We start from the raw sequence: 15,379 nt of genomic DNA on the forward strand, positions 1-15,379 counted from the left end.
TTTTACAAGTGGTTGACCAGTTTTCCCAGCACCACTTGTTAAAGAGATTGTCTTTAATCTATTGTATATTCTTGTCTCCTTTGTCAAAGATAAAAGTCAATCTTTTAAGTATCTATGAAGTTGTTTCATGGATAGTCTTCGATTTAGTGACCTGATCAACTGTTGGCTGTAAAGATTTTCAAATCTAATCTAAATCTCATCTTGGCTCCAAGAAAAGAGCAATGGATTTGTAACTATAAAGTAATTATTAAATGGAATGTAACTTTTAAAATTTAATGGTTAATTGTGAAGCACTTCATGGCATGCAACCTATAAAAAGAAAGATGATTAGGGAAAAAAATGCAAAATTAAGTTGATTTGAATAAATGAAAATAATTTATACAAATAAAAGGTGGTTTGCTCTAAAGATTTTACTTTTTAAATTAAAATGAAAAGGATAGTAGATGCAAGGATAAAGTTATAAGTAGTGGTTGCTGCTGTTCTTTAGTCTCCCAGTTGTGTCCGACTCTTTGCGACCCCATGGACAGTAGCTTGGCAGGTTCCTTTGTCAGCTGGATTCTCCAGGCAAGAACACTGGAGTGGGTTGCTATGTCTTCCTCCAGGGGATCTTTCCGATCCAGGGATTGAAACCTCATCTCCTGCTTGGCAGGCAGATTCTTTACCACTGAGCCATATGAGAAGCCTCAAACAGTGGTTACATAAAGCCAAAAATCTCATTGGGTTATAAAACTCTGTTCTACATGAGAAATTCATAGTACAGACATTAGTATTCCAGGACAGAATATTGTTTGGAAGCCCTCCTGGAAGATTTTAATTCCAACAAAAATGTTTGCAATCACAAATAACAAAAGTTCTAATTTCTAGAGTTTTATGTTAATCTAAACAGAAACTCTACCCTTTCTCCCTTTCGACAACATGGTGATAATTACAAAGAAAATAAGCACTACACGGCACGACTAATACTAGAAATACATGGAAATTCAGTTGCTTCAGCTATGTGAAATTGGAGACCTTCTGAATAAACAGAACATAATGTGTAGCCATGTCTTAATCTACCAACATACAGACACTAAGAAAGTTTTAGTTTTGTGTCCTAATCATTTTGACATGCTAAACCATGTCACAAGTTTGAGACAACACAGATGAAAAGATGGGGCTTCTGGTCAGTAAATTCATTATCTCTTCCTGCACTAAACCCAGCTCACTCCCAGAAATCTTGTTGAGCTGATAAGATTTTCAGATTACTAGGAGGGAAATGCCTCAGGTCTGGATTTTAAGAGGAAAAACATTCAAGTACTGAGGTGGAAGAGACTGTAGGAGATGTGTCTGAGATAAAACAATTCCACAAAATAAAGATGCAGTGTGAGCTGTGTACATTACATGTGTGCGTGCCTGCTCAGTCGTGTCTTGACTCTTTGCGACCCCATGGACTATAGCCTGCCAGGTTCTTCTGTCCATGGAAGTTCCCAGATAAGAACAGTGGAGCGGGTTGCCATTTCTTACTCCAAGGGATCTTCCCTACCCAGGGACTGAAACCACATCTCTTGCATCTCCTGCATGAGCAGGCAGATTCTTTACCACCACGCCACCTAGGAAGTCCCATACATTACATGCCAGAAAGTCAAAAGAAATGTTAACCAGACAAATGGGCACACATGTAGCCTTAAACAAAGAGCTGGAAAGTGGAATTTATTTACATATTAAAACAGTTATGTTACATCACCTCCAGATTTCTCTATCCTAATCTTAAATGATTCAGGTTCTTTCATTTTATTATGTAGTGAAGCATTTTCAAGTAAGCCTGTTTCTTTTGCCACTAGTTTTGCCTCAGTATTAGAGACTTGTCATTTGAGAGTCACTGCTGGTCAACGTTAACCCACTCTTAACTACATCTTCTCTTCTGGATATCTAAGAGACAACCAAAAGAACTGTGCACGTTAATCAAAAAATCACAGCACTAAAGCTATCTATGTAAGTAATTAGCCTATTTAAGAGCTGAATGTGGGCTTCCCTCGTAGCTCACTAAGTAACGAATCTGCCTGCAATGCAGAAGGCCCGGGTTTGATTCCTGGGTTGGGAATATCCCCTGGAGAAGGAAATGGCAAGCCACTCCAGTGTTTTTGCCTGGAGAATCCCATGGACAGGGGAACCTGGCAGGCTACAGTCCATGTGCTCCCAAGAGTTGGACACGACTTAGTCACACCACCACCAAGAGCTGAATGTGTGCCCAGTGATGAAGGGTTACTTGTGTTGGGCTTTCCACTGTGTGAGTTACTTACTAAGTCCTATTGTTGTTGTTCAGTCGCTAAGTCATGTCTGACCCTTTGTGACCCCATGGACTGCAGCATGCCAGGCTTCCCTGTCCTTCACTATCTTCTGGAGTTTGCTCAAGTTCATGTCCATTGAGTTGGTAATGCTATCTAACCGTCTCATCTTCTGCTGCCCCCTTTTCCTCCTGCCCTCAATCTTTCCCAGCATCAGGGTCCTTTCCAATGAGTTGGTTCTTCACATCAGGTGGCCAAAGCACTGAAGCTTCAGCATCAGTCCTTCTGAGAGAGTCATTTCCTAGGCGGGTTGATAAGAAGTCTAGGGGTCCCCAAGGAGAGAGGGGTTTGGAATTCTCAAGGAGGAAGAAAGGACAAACTATTTTTTTCCCCTCTACATTCCTTAGGATTATGTATCCTGCCTGAGACAGTCTCTAGATTAAACCTTCTGACCAATCCTGTTCTCATAAAATGTAAATTATGGGAGTAGGTCTATATGCTGCGAAGTCACTTCAGTTGTGCCCGACTCTGTGCGACCCCAGAGGCGGCAGCCCACAAGGCTCTCCCATCCCTGGGATTCTCCAGGCAAGAATACTGGAGTGACTTGCCATTTCCTTCTCCAATGCATGAAAGTGAAAAGTGAAAGTGAAGTTGCTCAGTCGTGTCTGACTCTTAGCGGCCCCATGGACTGCAGCCTACCAGGCTCCTCCGTCCATGGGATTTTCCAGGCAAGAGTGCTGGAGTGGGGTGCCATTGCCTTCTCCAATAATAATGTATCCTGCCTGAGGACAGTCTCTGGATTAAACCTTCTGGCTAATCCCATTATCTTCAGTTCAGTCCCTCAGTCTGTCCTATTCTTTTCTACCCCATGAACGCAGCACACCAGGCCTCCCTGTCCATCAGAAACTCCCAGAGTTCACCCAAACTCATGTGCATCGAGTCGGTGATGCCATCCAGCCATCTCATCCTCTGTCGTCCCCTTCGCCTCCTGCCCTCAATCCCTCCCAGCATCGGGGTCTTTTCCAATGAGTCAACTCTTTGCATGAGATGGCCAAAGTACTGGAGTTTCAGGTTCATCATCAGTCCTTCCAATGAACACCCAGGACTGATCTCCTTTAGGACGGACTGGTTGCATCTCCTTGCAGTCCAAGGGACTCTCAAGAGTCTTCTGCAACACCACAGTTCAAAAGCATCAATTCTTCAGTGCTCAGCTTTCTTCACAGTCTGACTCTCACATCCATACATGACCACTGGAAAAGCCACAGCCTTGACTAGACGGACCTTTGTTGGCAAAGCAATGTCTCTGCTTTTGAATATGCTATCTAGGTTGGTCATAACTTTCCTTCCAAGGAGTAAGCATCTTTTAATTTCATGGCTGCAGTCACCATCTGCAATGATTCTGGAGCCCAGAAAAATAAAGTCAGCCACTGTTTCCCCATCTATTTGCCATGATCTTAGTTTTCTGAATGTTGAGCTTTAAGCCAACTTTTTCACTCTCCTTTTTCACTTTCATCAAGAGGCTTTTTAGTTCCTCTTCACTTTCTGCCATAAGGGTGGTGTCATCTGCATATCTGAGGTTATTGATATTTCTCCTGGCAATCTTGATTCCAGCTTGTGCTTCTTCCAGCCCAGCATTTCTCATGATATACTCTGCATAGAAGTTAAATAAGCAGGGTGACAATATACAGCCTTGATGTACTCCTTTTCCTATTTGGAACCAGTCTGTTGTTCCATGTCCAGTTCTAACTGTTGCTTCCTGACCTGCATACAAGTTTCTCAAGAGGCAGGTCAGGTGGTCTGGTGTTCCCATCTCTTTCAGAATTTTCCACAGTTTATTGTGATCCACACAGTCAAAGGCTTTGGCATAGTCAATAAAGCAGAAATAGATGTTTTTCTGGAACTCTCTTGCTTTTTGATGATCCAGCGGATGTTGGCAATTTGATCTCTGGTTCCTCTGCCTTTTCTAAAACCAGCTTTAACATCTGGAAGTTCATGGTTCACGGATTGCTGAAGCCTGGCTTGGAGAGTTTTGAGCCTTACTTTACTAGTGTGTGAGATGAGTGCAATTGTGTGGTAGTTTGAGCATTCTTTGGCATTGCCTTTCTTTGGGATTGGAATGAAAACTGACCTTTTCCAGTCCTGTGGCCACTGCTGAGTTTTCCAAATGTGCTGGCATATTGAGTGCAGCACTTTCACAACATCATCTTTCAGGATTTGAAATAGCTCAACTGGAATTCCATCACCTCCACTAGCTTTGTTCGTAGTGATGCTTTCTAAGGCCCACTTGACTTCACATTCCAGGATGTCTGGCTCTAGGTGAGTGATCACATCATTGTGATTATCTTGGTCATGAAGATCTTTTTTGTACAGTTTTTCTGTGTATTCTTGCCACCTCTTCTTAATATCTATTGCTTCTGTTAGGTCCATACCATTTCTGTCCTTTTCGAGCCCATCTTTGCATGAACTGTTCCCTTGATATCTCTCATTTTCTTGAAGAGATGTCTAGTCTTTCCCATTCTGTTGTTTTCCTCTATTTCTTTGCACTGATAGCTGAGGAAGGCTTTCTTATCTCTCCTTGCTATTCTTTGGAACTCTGCATTTAGATGCTTATATCTTTCCTTTTCTCCTTTGCTTTTCGCTTCTCTTTTTTTCACAGCTGTTTGTAAGGCCACCCCAGCCAGCCATTTTGCTTTTTTGTATTTCTTTTCCATGGGGATGGTCTTGATCCCTGTCTTCTGTACAATGTCACGAACCTCTGTCTATAGTTCATCAGGCATTCTATCTATCAGATCTAGTCCCTTAAATCTATTTCTCACTTCCAATGTATAATCATGCTGCTGCTACTGCTGCTAAATCGCTTCAGTCATGTCCGACTCTGTGCAACCTCATAGACGGCAGCCCACCAGGCTCCCCCGTTCCTGGGATTCTCCAGGTAAGAACACTGGAATGGGTTGCCATTTCCTTCTCCAATGCATGAAAAGTGAAAAGTGAAAGTAAAGTCGCTTCAGTCATGTCTGACTCTGTGCAACCCCATGGACTGCAGCCTACCAGGCTCCTTTGTCCATCGGATTTTCCAGGTAAGAGTACTGGAGTGGGGTGCCATTGCCTTCTCCTGTATAATCATAAGGGATTTGATTTAGGTAATACCTGAATGGTCTAGTGGTTTTCTCCACTTTCTTCAATTGAAGTCTGAATTTGGTAATAAGGAGTTTATGATCTGAGCCACAGTCAGCTCCCAGTCTTGTTTTTGCTGACTGTATAGAGCTTCTCCATCTTTGGTTGCAAAGAATATAATCAATCTGATTTCGGTGTTGACCATCTGATGATGTCCATGTGTAGAGTCTTCTCTTGTGTTGTTGGAAGAGGGTGTTTGCTATGACCAGTGCATTCTCTTGGCAAAACTCTATTAGTCTTTGCCCTGCTTCATTCTGCACTCCAAGGCTAAATTATGGGAGTAGGTCTGGTGAGGTCTTTACAACCTCCAGACATTCTTTTAATTCACTGGAGAGTATATAACTCCATCGCTAACACTAGCAAGCGGTACTCTTTCCACCCCCTTCTGATGTCTATGTCAGAAGCTTTCTCTGTCTCCTTTATAAACTTTATTACCAAAAGCTCTGAGCGATCAAGCCTCGTCTCTGGACTCGGATTGAATTCTTCTCTGGAGGACAAGAATCCCAGCGTCTTTGTGTGATTCAGCAACAACCTTTCATCTTGGGGGCTTGTCTGGGATCCTTCAGGACAAGGTAAGGATGCTTGGAGCTCTAGTTTTTGTTCTCCTAGCGAACATGTTTTCTGCTGTACTTTACTAACTCTACGGTGTTTTGCGTGAACGAATGAAACACCCTGCGTGAAGCAAGTGAGGAGCCCTGCTCTGCGGTTCCATGGTGACCTCATACGGCTTATGGCAGAAACCTGTCAGGGGTTTATACCGACCTGCCAATGCCAAGAGGCACCCAACATCTCCTTCGGTGACCGACCAGAAATGGGCAAAACATGTGGACTGAACTCTCCTTTCTCAGTCAAACTTTTCGGTCTCTTTGACCATTTCATAACTCCTTGGAAATTAGAAGTACGAATCTAATCTGTTGGATCACAGACTTCCAAGAGACTTGTGAAAAAAAAAAAAAAAGAGAGACTTGTGATTTATGCTGGTAGTGTGTACTATGACTTAGGTCCCAAATTTGGATTGGTAGCCAGGAAGCACCTAGCCTCACTAGAAATCGAAAGTTTGGAAGTTAGATGGAGCTCTGGCTACAAGGAACTAGGTTACTCAGATTGAAACTACAATGGGTTTTTTTCCTTTGGTAACACTGGCTCTTAGTGGGCCAGAGGAGGCTCTTATACTGGTGTGGTGATGCTTGGAAGAAACATTTCAGTTTTACGTTTTTATCAGTCTTATTGTGGTCAGAATATACTCAGGGTCATGCATAGGCACTCAGGTGACGAACGTTTCTCCCAGCGGTTTAGCCTGGGAGGCATTTCGGAAGGTTACTCTGATTGCACCCCGGGTGGCCTCAGAGGCAAGCAAGGTTTTAATGGTGAGGAGCTGGACGGCAGTTAGGGATGCCTTCAGGTCTACCCCCGGTGCATCTCCACCACGTCTCTTTGTAGAACTGGGAGGGACGAGTAGGTCGCCTGTGTCAGTAAGGGACAGACTAAGTCCGACTAGGGAAGGAAAGCTTTGGTGTAAAGTCTGTCTACACCCCCATTTAGAGCAGGGAGGGATGTCTCCGGTAGAAAGATGGCCCTGGTCCCTTTTTTCCTCTCTTATAGATGGGAGCTAACAATTCCAGCCTCACTCCTTTGAACTGTATCCTGAAAAACTGGGATAGATTTGATTCCCAGGGCTTAAAGAAGACACACCTGGTCTTCCTACATGATACTGCGTGGCCACGGTATCCAATGGAGGATGGCGAAGGATGGCCGGTTGGAGGGTCTCTTAAGTATAAAACTGTTTTACAATTAGACCGGTTCTGTAGAAAACAAGGGAAATGGGTAGAAGTAGCTATGTGTTGCCCTTTTTCTGTCTGCGAAATATGCCAGACTTACGTCCTAAGGGTACAGATTTGTCACACCTTAGTCACCCTAAGGGTGACTCCTCCAGCTCCCTCCAGTCCTCCTACTTTGCTAGATGAGATGGAAGACAGGAGACAAAGAGATAAAGAAAAGCAGGTTTCTCCAATCTATCCCTGGGATCATATGCGCAGAGCAGCCAGAGAGACTGAGGAACAGCCACACAAGCTGTTGCCTCTTCATGAAGCACCCACTGGGAGAAATAATCAGTCTATGAGAGTTAATAAGCCTTTTTCTTATCATGAAATACAAAGAATCAAGGAGGATATAGGAGACTATTTAGAGGACCCAGAAAAATATATTAGAGCTTTTAAAGGTGTTACTCTGCTTTATGACCTTACTTGGAAGGATGTGATGTATATCTTGGGACAAATGCTGACTCCCTACTCAAAAACTCGAGTTCTGGGAAAAGCGGTCACTTATGGAGATGAATGATTTGATAATGAATCAGTACGGAAGAGGGAGGACGAGATAACCACCCTCCCCACTGGGAATCAGGTGGTCCCAACTACAGAACCAGACTGGGACTACAACACAGCTAAAGGAGGATGGGATCAGAGTCATTTTGTTAGGTGTATTCTTGAAGGACTCAGGCAGGCGCGTTCTAAGCCTTTAAACTATGGCAAATTGGCAAACATAGAACAGGAGGAGAAGGAAGCTCCTAGTAAATTCCTAGATAGACTGAGAGAAGCCCTTTGAAGATTCACTGAGATTGATCCCGAAAGTGAAGAGGGAAAAGTGATCTTAAAAGATAGATTTCTCACTCAGTCAGCTCCAGATATAAGCTACTGAAATGGGCGTATGGACCAAATCAATCTTTAGATAATCTGTTACAACTGGCTCAGACAGTCTATTATGGTAGGGAATATGAGGAAAAGAAAGGCAGAAAAAGACAAAGGAAAAGGCAGAAGCCCTTGAAATGGCTGTTCTTAAACAGCCTGAGAAAAATGCCCAGAGGGACCCAGGTGAAAAGGGATGGGCTTGCTATTACTGTGGAAAGGAGGGGCATCTGAAGCGGAATTGCCCTCAGGCACCTAAGCCACCCCCAGCTCCATGTTCGGTCTGCAAAGGACCACACTGGAAGAGAGACTGCCCCCAGAGGCGTAGGTTTCACGGGTTGGACTCAGGACTTGAAGGTCCCCACACAAGCTCCCGCCCTAATTACACCTGAGGAACTCATACTATCAATAACTGTGAGGGGCCAATCTGTCAATTTCCTTTTAGATACTGGGGCAACTTACGCCGTACTTACTGAAGCCCCTGGCCCACTTTCTTCCCGATCCGCTTCCATAATGGGACTGTCTAGATGAGCCCAAAGATGGTCCTGATAATCTATGTGAGCCTACTTCTGCTGACTCTAAAAATCCAGAGTCTGCCCTTTGATCCTCAAGACAATGCCTTCCTGTCCTGGGCTCACTCCTACTCAGCATTTCACAATCAATCTAACTGCTGGGTCTGTGGAGCACGGCCTTCTTCGTCAGTGGAAGGCTTCCCATGGTGGACATCTCCACTTCAAGGAAAAGACTTTCTCCAAGTCTGCGAATACCTTCGACAACAATCATATGTGATGCTTCTTCTTCAACTGATGACATCTAACAATCCTAAGAAGGACTGATGTAACTATGGACATAACGTGACTTTTAAACTATCTTAATTACAATAATTCTGATTGTTCTATTTTTGCTGTTTGTTTCCTGCATTTGTAACTGTGTAATTGGATTTGTTTCTAGTTTTTAAGTTACAAATGGTTGTCCAAGCTCCTACGGTGCCACCAGCCTCCTCCAACTATTACTTGGGGCCCCTGGATCAGAGACCCTCAATATGAGCGTTAGGAGAATATGTTGCCTCAACAATATAGGGACCACATCCCTAAACAGCAGGAAGTAGTTATGGAATGAAAATGACGCCTTTTCCCTTGGCAACATAATTCTCCTAAAAGAAAAGAGGGGAATGAGAGAGTCATTTCCTAGGCAGGTTGATAAGAAGTCTAGGGGTCCCCAAGGAGAGCGGGGTCTGGAATTCTCAAGGAGGAAGAAAGGACAAACTTTTTTTTTACCCTCTACATTCCTTAGGATTATGTATCCTGCCTGAGGACAGTCTCTGGATTAAACCTTCTGGCTAATCCTGTTATCTTAAAATGTAAATTATGGGAGTAGGTCTATATAACAATAATGTATCCTGCCTGAGGATAGTCTCTGGATTAAACCTTCTGGCTAATCCTGTTATCTTAAAATGTAAATTATGGGAGTTGGTCTGGTGAGATCTTTACAACCTCCAGACATTCTTTTGATTCATTGGAGAGTATATAACTCCATTGCTAACACTAGCAAGCAGGTACTCTTTCTACCCCTTTCTGATGTCTATGTCAGAAGCTTTCTCTATCTCCTTTATACTTTAATAAAACTTTATTACACAAAAGCTCTGAGTGATCAAGTCTCGTCTTGGGCCCCGGATTAAATTCTCCTTCAGAGGCCAAGAATCCTGGCATCTTTGCATGATTTAGCAACAACCTTTCACTTCCAATGAATATTCAGGGTTTTCTTTAGGATTGACTGGTTTGATCTCCTTGCAGTCCAAGAGACTCTCAAGAGTCTTCTCTAACACCACAATTTGAAATCATCAATTCTTTGGTGTTCAGCCTTCTATATGATCCAACTGTCACATCCATGGGCTTCTCTTGTAGCTCAGGTGGTAAAGAAATCTGCTTGTAATGTGGGAGACCTGGGTTCGATCCCTGGGTTGGAAAGATCCCCTGGAGAAGGGAAAGGCTATCTACTCCAGTATTCTGGCCTGGAGAATTCCAAGGACTGTATAGTCCATGGGGTTGCAAAGAGTTTGACACGACTGAGTGACTTTCACTTTCTCACATCCATACACAATTATTGGAATAAGCACAACTTTGACACCAGGGACCTTTGTCAGCTAAGTGATGTCTCTGCTTTTTAACACACTGTCTAGGTTTGTATAGCTTTCTTTCCAAGGAGCGAGTGTCTTTTAATTTCATGGCTGCAGTTACCACCTGCAGTGATTTTGGAGCCCAAGAAAATAAAATCTGCTTACTAAGTACATGTATCTAAAATCAATACTAAAGAAGGTATCTAAAGAAGGTGGTCTTTCACTTACCTTGGAGAACGAGTTATTAGGTGTGAGCGAAGGTTTGCCACAAGGCTCCACAATGTGAGGACCTGAAGGAAGAACAGAAAGAAAAAGATGAGCCACTCAGAACCACATTAGGGATAATAGTGAAAGAAGACCGACAATTTCTAAGCATGTTCTTATTTTTATTAATATACCGAGAGGTCATAACACCATGTGATTTTAAATCAACTAGATGGAATCAAATCTTAGAGGAGGGTTTATTCCACGGACAAAGTCAACTAGTTTTCTTTAAAAAAAGAAAAAAAAGTTGGTATAAAAGCTCAGTTTGGTCTAAGTGTTTCTACTATTTGAAAATGAATATAGATTTTCCCAACTAAATGGGAGAGAAATCATAGGTGCTGAACTACAGTCACCGGAAAGATAGCAGATCCTTTATCTCATTTCACAAAGACTATCGATTTAACACAGGAAAATAAGTATGGATATAACTGGAGACTATGTTTCTAAACCAAATGCTGATTTTAACTCTTAGCCCTCAGCACAAAAATTCAATACAAATATTAAAAATGAGATTGTTTTCTCTACAGTTAAAAATGTATGTATTTGAAAAAATTAGATTATTTCTAGGAGATACTTTATTAAATTGCCAGGAAAAATAATTAAACAGGGTACCAAAAATTGAACCACTCGTTCAAAGGAATCATATTGCAATGGTATGAAACAAACAGTTTATAATTTGCAACCTCTCCCCTGTCCCTGTTCTCTCGCCCTCTGTCCTCAGGCAACCACTGATCTGCTTTGGCACTACAGATTAACTTGCATTTTTGTAGAATTTTGTATAAACTGAATAATATAATATGAATTCCTTTTTGTATTATTTTGTATTATTATTATATTTGGTTTCTTTCACTCAGCATACTTATTTTGAGTTTATTTTAATTATGCTGTTGCATGTATCAACAGTCTATTCATTTTTATTGCTGAGTAATATTCTACTGTTTGAATATATTATTGGGTTGGCCAAAAAGTTCATTAGGGTTTTTCCATAGGCTGTTTATACAAACGGTTATTCATTCAACAGTTCTTGGTCATTTGAGTGGTTTCTGATTTTGGTAGTTACAAAGAAAGCTGCTAAAAAAATTTCTGGACAAGTTTTTGTCTCTGGATATATGGTTTCATTTCTCCTGAGTAAACAAAGAAGTGGAATGACTAGATCACACAGTAGGTATGTTAAAATTTTTAAGACATTGGCAAACTGCTTTCCAAAATGGTTGTACCATTTTACATATTCAGCATTGCAAGAGAATTCCTATGAATGATATTATATGATTTTTCAGAATTCATAAAGAAATTAGGTCAGAGAATCCCATAAAGACAGATTACTAGGCAGTTTCTACAAGGAGGGCAGGGCACAGCTACTTTCCTCAGGCTTGAAAGTTACAAACTTCTGAGTTGTCTCGGAGGTCACTAGACAAATGCTCTCCTGACTGTTGTGTGACCTAGTCTGACTCTACTGTGAACCAGAATTATCAGAGAGCAGCAGGAAGGGCCCCTAAGGCATTCAAGATAACAGAGGAGGAGAGAAACAGATGTGTTTTAGCTTTCAGAAGATAATCAAACCGTAGCTGCAGCTGTCAGATTTCTCTGAGCTGTTTTGGTACTTAGATACTACTGCGCTTCCTGGGTGGCTCAGAGGATAACAAATCTGCCTGCAAAGCAAGAGACCCAGATTCGATCCCTGGGTGGGGAAGATCCCCTGGAGAACGAAATGGCAACCTACTCCAGTATTCTTGTCTGGACAATCCCATGGACAGAGGAGCCTGGTGGGCTACAGTCCATGGGGTTGCAAAGAGTTGGACACGACTGAGCTTCTGAGCATGGTGGTGGCCAAATACCCTAAAAGTTTAGCTCTATAAAGAAGTACTGGATTTACATTTCAAACACTCTAAGTTTGACCACATTCCCCTGTGCCTAACATTCTTATATGGTATGAATACTGCCAATAAAAGCTACATTTACCAAGTCTGATTATGTAAATGAGAGCATGGAGTCAGACATCTTAGGTTTAAATTCTGCTTTGACTATTTATTTATCCTTTGAGCTTGGGCAAGCTATCATACTTTTCAGGGCCTTGGCTTTTGCTTCTATAAAAGGAGGATATAACAGTCTCACAGGGTTGTTGTGAGTATCTGAGCACCTGGAAGAATGCTTAGTCCAGAAAAAGCATTAAATTAATCTTAACTGCTGCCACCACTATTAATACTATAATTTCTATTACTATGCTAGATTATAAGACAGATGCTTTGTTTACTCATTGCTATACTCACAATGCCCAGAACTCTGTCTGTCACAGAAAAGAAATTCAGTAACTGCCTGAATAAATTATTATGTGACAATCATTGTAATAAGTTGACATATTATTGTATTTATGCCTCATTATAACCTTATAAGGTAGATACTTTTATAATAATCTTTTCATCTCTATGGTAGAAAACAGAGGCTTAGATATAGATCAAGTAACTTCCTAAGGTTACACGGGACCTAATGAACTCAGGTCTGTCTGGCTTTAAATCCTAGGGTCCATGCTGCTCCACTCTTTCCTATCATGCACTGAATTTTAGACAAGCTTTTATTTAAATGTCACTTTTTCACTTAGATTCTACAAAATAGTCTGTAAGGGCAATAGAACACTATATTGACAGTACCCAAACTTGCTTTTGGGAAAAGATAGTTACCTCTCCATAAGTACTTGTATCATAAAAAAAAAAAAAAAAAAAAAAAAAATCACTGTATCCTTACCATTGGCTTTGGCTGACTTTGAAGCTGAAAGAGCAGACCCCTTGGAACTGGGAACCACTGGATGACCATCTCTGTGTTGTTTAAAATAGAAAAAGAAAGAAAACAAAATTGTAAATTATTTAAGATATTTGCTTAAGTATCCTTCAAACTATCTATTAACCATTTTCCCTCGAGTTTTATTTTGGATGGGCTTCATGGGTCCGCTTCCCTGGTGGCTCAGAGGTTAAAAAGTCTGCCTCCAATGTGGGAGACCTGGGTTCGATCCCTGGGTTGGGAAGATCCCCTGGAGAAGGAAATGGTAACCCACTCCAGTATTCTTGCCTGGAGAATCCCATGGATGGGGAAGCCTGGTAGGCTACAGTCCACAGGGTCGCAAAGAGTCAGACACGACTGAGCAACTTCACTTCTCTTTCACTTTGAGGGGTCTATGTACTTTCTGATGCTGTAGACAAGATTTTATCAGTCTTCATCTATATATGCTGGAAGGAGATATTTGTGACTGAAAAAAGATTAAGAATCACTTCTTTAAATAATAAAATCACAACTGGCTAGTTTGTAGCTGGAAGCAAGATGAAGGGGAAGGTAAGGGGACTACTCCAGTATTTTGGCCACCTCATGTGAAGAGCTGACTCATTGGAAAAGACTCTGATGCTGGGAGGGATTGGGGGCAGGAGGAGAAGGGGACGACAGAGGATGAGATGGCTGGATGGCATCGCTGACTCGATGGACGTGAGTCTCAGTGAACTCCGGGAGTTGGTGATGGACAGAGAGGCCTGGCATGCTGCAATTCATGGGGTTGCAAAGAGTCAGACACGACTGAGCGACTGAACTGAACTGAACTGAGCTGAGCTGTATCTTTAGTGACTTCAGCAAAGACGAAAGTAGATGAAAAAAACTGATTTTAGACCTGAGGAAAGGGATGTTCTGGCGGCTCAGATGGTAAAGAATCTATCTGCAATGCGGGAGACCTGGGTTTGATCCCTGGGTTGGGAAGATCCCTTGGAGCAGGAAATGGCAACCCATTCCAGCATTCTTGCCTGGAGAATTCTGTGGACAGAGGAGCCTGGCAGGCTACAGTCAGTCCATGGGGTCACAAAGAGTTGGACACGACAGACTGACCAACACTTCCACTTTCTTTTTCAAGAGATGCTCTAGTAATCTGGAGGCAAAAAATTCTAGATCTATGGTTAGTAGAATCAGAAAAACATTTTCCCAGGTTGTCTGAACACTTCTCTCCTCCACTAATTAACATTCAGCTACATTTATGAAAATAACTGTAGGCAATCAAATTTTTAGAAATATTGAGGGAAACTGGTCAGGAATTATGTTCAAGGGGAAAAGTATACAATCGAACTTAAAGGTTCAGAAGGAGAAATAGGCTTATGATCAAATGATTTATTAACTGTTCCTATATGGTGGAATACATACTATGTAAAGTCCATCCTGCGTCACAGACACAAATGTGAATTTTTCTTTTATGTAATATAAGACTGTAATCTAAAAAGCCTGGGTTCATGTCCTTGTGGAAGGCAGAGTAATGGCTCGAAAGATGTCTGCATTATAATCCCCAGAACTTTTGAATATGTTATCTTACATGGCAAAAAGAATTTGGCAGGAGAGAGTAAATTAAAGATCTTGAGACTAAGAGATTATCCTGGATTATCTCATGATATCACAAGGGTCCTTATAAGTTAAACAGGAAGGTAGGAATGTCAGAGTCAGACAGACAGGATGACCAAGGGTGCTGTGATCACTGGCTTTAAGGATGACTGAGGGCCATGAGCCAAGAAAGATGGCCAGTGTCTAAAAGGAGGAAAAGGCAAGGAGATGATTTTCTCCTTTGGAAGGGATGCAGCTCTGCTAACACTTCGATTTTTAACCCAATGAGACCGTTTTATATTTCTGGCTTCCAGAACTGTTAAGATAATTAATTTTTATTGGTTTAAGCCACTAAATTTGTAGTCATTTGGTAGCAGGAAACTAACACATACATTAAAAAAATTTATTTCCATTATTAAGTGAAAGAAAAGTTGCTATTTGCATTTCTTATAATGGGAAATGGTCAGAAGGTATAGTGGATGCGAGTCTATGCCTCATTGGTTGTAGATATGAGGTTCTGGGAGGACAGACTGTGTTCCAGC

The 15,379-nt window shown here is 41.8% G+C and overlaps 1 protein-coding gene across 30 annotated transcripts in view; it reads right to left on the reverse strand.

Moving 5' to 3' along the window:
- The window catches only part of PTPN13 (protein tyrosine phosphatase non-receptor type 13), a 224,006-nt gene that overhangs the window by 24,878 nt on the left and 183,749 nt on the right, over nucleotides 1–15,379 (reverse strand). For all 30 annotated transcript variants that reach the window (XM_086404911.1, XM_086404897.1, XM_086404916.1 and 27 more), the window contains 2 exons: nucleotides 13,239–13,309; nucleotides 10,464–10,525 (listed from right to left, as the gene is read on the reverse strand). In XM_086404911.1, coding sequence (XP_086261037.1) covers nucleotides 10,464–10,525; nucleotides 13,239–13,309 — 133 coding nt within the window. The remainder of the gene's footprint in view (nucleotides 1–10,463; nucleotides 10,526–13,238; nucleotides 13,310–15,379) is intronic.

The sequence above is a fragment of the Bos grunniens genome, chromosome 6 (assembly GCF_055505025.1).
Source record: "Bos grunniens cultivar Pamir isolate PY7600 chromosome 6, Bosgru_T2T1.0, whole genome shotgun sequence".
Lineage (NCBI taxonomy): Eukaryota > Metazoa > Chordata > Mammalia > Artiodactyla > Bovidae > Bos > Bos grunniens.